We start from the raw sequence: 6,569 nt of genomic DNA on the forward strand, positions 1-6,569 counted from the left end.
AACATGACACGTTTGACACAAAATTTAAAATAAAAAAAGTATACAGTTCATATAAAATAATTTTTTTTTACTAAGCATTTATATATATTGCTTAGTGAGAATTATAACCAAACAATTCTCAAAAAATAAACTAAATGAATGAAACTCCTATATTAACTTGTTTTGGCCCCACTTTTTTAATGTATTGGTTAAAAAAATATGAAAAACAATTATATAATTTCCATTATATATTTCTTCAATAGACAACATTTTACAAGTGCACATTAATAATTTATTTAAAATTTTTAATATTTTCTTGATCTATAACTAACTTTGAATATTTCAAAAATATGTTTAGTAAAAATATGAAGTAATGAAGCATTTTCTTAAACAGAACATTAATGCAGAGCAGCAATTCCCAAGCCACCTGTTAGAGATGTTAATGCCAAACATCGTCTACAACAGTGCCATAATCTCAAAATCTGGTTGGTGGATGAGTGGAAGACAATTACATGGGCAGACAAATTATCTTTCATGCTTTTCTCCACAATAGGACGCATATATAAGGAAGGATACCTACATAAGCATATGATTATGACAATCTTCTTCCAACAATCGGACATGGAGTGGATTTATTATATTATAAGAGCCTTATTGTGGTTTTGTGCTGGATTAATTGTAAACTTGAATTCAAGGATTGCTGGAGAGAAGTATAGAGGTTTTAACTAACTAGCTCCATCCTATGATGAAAAAGTTTTTTTGAAGGAGATGGAATTTTCTCTGATGGTAATTCATGCAGCAGGATTTCTCCAATCATGGTTTGATGATCATGAGGATGAAATGTAACATCTATTTTGACCTGCACAGTCCATTGACCTCTATATAATCCAGGGGTATGATTTATTTTAGAGCGTAAAAATCCAGAAAAGATATCCATCACTAGCATCTCTCATGAAACATTCACAATATCACCATGATTTGTCTAAACACTATTCAGCACTTTTATGATTCATTTCCCAGATGAATACATTACATGCAAAAAGTAGCCCTAGGCCTTCATAAAGATTCTTGTATTCATTTGTGATGTTTCCCTTACACGAATAACCACCTGCATATAAAAATATAGAAATTTAATTACAGAACAGATTTCCTTCAAATTTTGCTTGCAAATACTGAACCATTTAAAAAGATTTTGAAAAATTTCATGAGTATCAGTTATTTTGAATGAAGGCAATATTAGGTTTTCATAAATAGAAAATATTATCTTTAACAGAGGCATTCATATTGAATCAAAGTATTATACATATTTTAAATCATTTATTTGCTTTTGAGTTACTACTTTCAATGTTTAGCTAAATTTTTTATAGCTCTTTAAAAAAATATTGCTAATCTAGGGAGGGAAAAAAAATGGCTTTTGGCAGTTAAAAAAATCCTTTGGCACAGTCGTAACTTTTTGAGAAACTATAGAATTTGAAATTTATTTGGTTCAACTTATTTTCTCAGTTGTACTTCTATGTTTGAAAATTTATTATGGACCATCAAATCAGAATATTTAGCATTGCCATATGCTCATAAAAAAATTAACTTGACAGTCAATTTTAATTAATCATTGATTTACCAACAGTAAAACAAAAGTATTATATTTTTTTATTCATAATCTGAAGAAGCAAAATTTCAAAATGGTAGTTTATTTGAAAACAATAAATAAATACACTTACAAATAGAAAAAGCTAAATTTTTAGCTTTATTTTGTTGATTTGCACAGATAAACATTTTGTTCATTGATTCTAAACAAATTACACAGCTTATATTTAAATTTACTTGGTACTTAATATATTTATTTACATTAAAAAAAATTCTTAATTTCATTGTAAGAAATTGTAATTTACTGCATAAGATATTTTTAATAATTTAATAAAATTGAAAAAACTAATCATTACAGTTTTCATAATTTTTTCTAAAACACATTGTGAAAATAATTATCTGAAATCATTTGCTTTAGAACAGTTTTTTTTTTTCATTATTATTATGTAACCTGTATCCAATCATATAATAATTACTAAAAATTTTTTATACAAATTGATATAAAGTCAAATACCAGTCAATAAACACATGCAATAAAAAAAGAATACAATAAACACAAAATTAGATAAAAACTGTTAACTGTCCTGCTTTATTTTTATATATCAAGTATTCATATCATATACCGTGATTATGTTTCACAAACAACCACTTTCTTTTCATAATGGCTACAATGAAATGAAATAAAGGAATATAGTACAATTTAAACTTTTTTTTTCGCTCATGATGAATTGCAAAACAGTTTTGAAATTTTATTTACTTTTAATAAATTTTTTTAACAATCTCAAGTACTTATATCTCCAAAAAATTAAAATAAACAAATGAAATAATTATTTATTTTATGATAAGTAATGGTAATGAATAGAGGTAAATCTGAATTATTTATGAAAATTTTCATCCAGTAAAATTTGGGGATGGATTTATCAATTACTTTTGTTTATTAATATAAAATCTCACAACTGCATTTTAAGAAATTATACTTTCAAATGTAACACTTTGAGAAACAAGGCAGGTTTTTACGATTTTTATAGTTATAGATATAATAAGTGAATTTTTAAAACTAAATTACTTAAACAAATCTAATGATACCATGAAATGAAAAGATTCTCCTTTGGTATGAGGAGAAAGAAAGTCAAATCAAATTATTTATTATTTGATTTTTCCCATTGTTCTTCACTGAAATTTTCAAATTCAACAATCTTTCTTTTTTAGCAGTGAAAGATTAAACAACTAAATTTTTCTAACCTAATCAATAAATGATCACATAAAAAAGAAGTGAATTGTCAAAATCATAAAATTAAAGCAAACTGCATATCATTACATAAAATTCAAGAGTAATAATTGACATAATGATAATGAATAATCCTGGAAATGATAATTCCTGGAAAATAAATCAACATAGAAAAAAAAGATTAGATTTGAAAACAAACTTCTACATTATGTCCAAATTCATGACAATGTTAGGTCTTAATCATATTCAGTCTAAGACCAAATTCAGTAAAATTATTACAAGAAAGATTAAAGTTTTACAGCAGTACTATATTTTAAGTCTAACAATAACAAAAATACCAGTTATAGAAGCCTTTAACTAATGATGACAAGAAATTGAAATTTACCCATTTCATTTTAAAAATTATTTCTCAGTCACCTTTTAGTGTAATTTAGAAATAATATCAATATTTTAAATGGAATTAAAATATAATTTAAAACCCTTCAACTTCCCAAGTTTATTAAGAAATGTATAAAAAATATAATGGCATATATTTTTTTTAAAAAAATCAAAGACATAAAATAAGGCATTCAAACCAAACAAAAGCTTGGTTTTTCACTTCATTTAAATATATTTTGAAAGAAGTTATTTTGTTCATAGTTAGAAACTTTCTTTCTCAAAACAATTCTTTACAGTAGAAATTTGATTTCTGCCTTAAACTCATGTTTAAATAATGTAATTTTAGAAAGAAAATCTTAAGAAAAGTGACAATTAACTTACTTTAAGGTTTATATAATTGGTAGAAGTTATTTAATATTTTTAGGTTCACTAGTTAGAGAAAAAAATGAGCTAATTCATACCATATAGTATTTAAATAATAATAATCTAAAATAGTACTTTTCCATTAACAGATTTCCAATTATCGCCAAGCACAGAATTGCATCATACAGAATTCAATGTTTTTGCAGAAATTTGTCAAGGGTTATGCTAATTGAGGGGAGGGGGAGCCTTATGAAATAATATATGAATTAAATGATATCAAAATGATGAAAAAGCAAGAAATCAATTTAAAAGTGATTTAATATTTCAGATAGTCTGCATTCAAGTAAACTTTATAAAATATTAATTTTGGAAAAATTTTGAAGAGTAAACTTTAAGCTGATTTGTAAGAATGTTGTCTCTATAATCAAAGAACACTCAAGTTAACGGTATGTAGAAAGCTAAGAGTGGATATTTTACAGTTGACTGATGCCACAATTTCTAACATACAAGATATATAAAGAAGTAATTACAGTCACAGATCATAGTAAAAATAGATATTTTAGATTATATTTTACTTAAATATATAAATTTCTTATAAATACAATGGGATCATAAACAGAGTTGTTAACTAGTTATCTTGATATATCTTGCAGTGTGTTTGATAATATACGTCTCAATGTGCAGATGGTTACTTAAGATTTAAAAAAAAAAGTTTCAAGGTTATGGAATTCACAAAACATCTTCAAGCAAGCATTTAACTAAAGATTATTATCATGAAGGACATCACAAGTATCGATGAAAGTCTATAATTTAGTGATGATAATAGTTTTATATTATTTAGACATGACCAAATCTGATCTTGATCTTTAATATTTATAGAAAGGAAATTTCGGTACTGGAACCAAAAATATGAAAAACACTGAAAATGAACAGTTATTTTTTCTTATGAGAGACAGAATGTCGCACAAGATAACATTTACGAGTAAACTGCCTCTTGCAAACTTTGCATACAAATTCATTGTCATGAGTAAGACGATGAGTTTCAAGGGTCTCCTTTAAAGTAAAAGCTTCGCTGCATATGTCACAAGCAAACATTTTTTCTTTAATATGTGTACGATAATGTGCACTGAGGTATGATTTAGAAGCAAACTCTTTGTCACAAATGCTGCACACATGCGATTTTTCATGAACTCTTTTACAGTGTCTAAAGAGACTGCTTTTTTTTGTAAAGATCCGGTCACATTCACCACACTTGTTTGCAGGAGGTGGACTGTCATCAATACACTCGTGCTCATCCAGTTCTTTTTTAGAAGGAAAACTCTTTTTGCAAATATCACAAATTTCAGATGGTGGAGGTGATGGTGGCATATTTATTGTGCAAGCAGCAAGTCGAAATTCGGAATGAACTCTGTAAAAATGACATTTTAAATGCCCTACATTGGAGAAGGTCCGAGTACATTTGGGGCATTTCAATGGCTGATTAGTTTTAGATGCATCCTTCAAGGCATTTTTATCTATTTCAAGTGTCACAATATTATCACCCATTTTAAAATTATTGGAAGAGTATGATAGAAAAAAATATAGGCTACTGTTTCAGTTCAAAATAAGAAAAGCTCTTACCGAAGATAAATCAAAGCTATACAAGCAATTCAAATATTTTGCTATTTTTAGCACCAATACAAAAACTTCATGGTAGCATTTTTGATCATAAATGTCCTATATTAAACGAGAATAATTTTATTTTCTCTACACGTTACACTGATAATGTATATTAGAAAGAAAACGTTATCACTTACAACGAAAAACACGAAATGGTTCAGTAACCAAACAACGGTTTTATGATTTTTATATAAGCGTTGTTGTTTGTTGATAATTTATGTCCGATTCACCGACTCCTAAACGACGAATCAATATGAAAAATGTGTCGCTCTACAGCCAATCAATATTTTAGTCAAAATATGTTGCTGAAAAGAATATTGAATTCAATTTTGTTTGTTTGATTAATATTATTTGCAGCTTATTTAAGTAATTGGCTGTGATTTCAAATGAAACAGAATTAATTTCAAATGAAAATTGTGCGATTGCGGCGTCCAAAAATGTGCATATCAGTGGTTAAAGTTTTATTTCATTGGTACTAAGGAAAAAGGATTGTCCAATTGTTTAATACGAGAATTTCTAAAATTTCACTTTACAAGCCATTTATTGACTGAAGATAGATTCATCATGAATCTACAGCTCTTATTTGTACAGTTTAGGAAATCCTGTTTTAGACGCTATATAATAGTTTATGAACACCTTCATTTGTGATCAAACCGCATTATATATTTCAAATGTATAGTTTTCATTTGATGTAGGGAAAAATAGTGAGCCGTAGAAGAATTATAATTTTTTAAAACTTATGAAGCCAAAACGCATGAATTTATAAGAGATTAATAAAATTTCCATATGTATATTCACCTGAAAGTAATTAAAATTTAAATCCAAATTTAAAAGGGGGTAATGATGGCATTCTGCTCAACATTTAATATGATGTATTTTATTTTAAATAAACTGGCAAAAGCAGAACACTAAAAAAAAAAAGATTTTACGGAACGACTGAGGTACATATTATTTCAATCCTACGGAAGAAATTTTTCTCCTTCTCAGTAGTTCATATTTTTTGTATAATGTGCTGCCATCTACCAGTAGTTTTAATGTTCATCACAGAATCGTTTTAAACTGAATAATAGTTGTATACGTTCTAAAATTGCGATTATATACATAAAAAGAAATGTTTTACAATTCAATGAAAAGCTATTGTTACATATCATCTTCACTGATGATTAATCCCTGATTTAAAAACTTTTTATTTTAATGTCGACTATTATCTTTTGTACAATTCAGAATCTGAAATAGTTATTTATTTAAATTAAGGTAATAACTGCTTCGACGTTCACACCAACAAATTTTGAAAATGAATCAAGAATGCCTTATTTTCATCTTCTAACAGCCATTCTAAAAAAACAAGGAGCAAAGAAAAACAAATGGGCATTAACTA

General features: G+C 26.8%; 1 protein-coding gene across 1 annotated transcript; it reads right to left on the bottom strand.

Moving 5' to 3' along the window:
• Window positions 1-4,465: 4,465 nt before the first annotated feature.
• Window positions 4,466-5,077, bottom strand: LOC129987551 (zinc finger protein OBI1-like). The gene has a single exon (XM_056095518.1). The coding sequence runs from the start codon at window positions 5,075-5,077 to the stop codon at window positions 4,466-4,468; it is 612 nt and encodes a 203-aa protein (XP_055951493.1).
• Between the last annotated feature and the right edge of the window lie 1,492 nt (window positions 5,078-6,569).

The sequence above is a fragment of the Argiope bruennichi genome, chromosome 10, assembly GCF_947563725.1.
Source record: "Argiope bruennichi chromosome 10, qqArgBrue1.1, whole genome shotgun sequence".
Classification (NCBI taxonomy): Eukaryota; Metazoa; Arthropoda; class Arachnida; order Araneae; family Araneidae; genus Argiope; species Argiope bruennichi.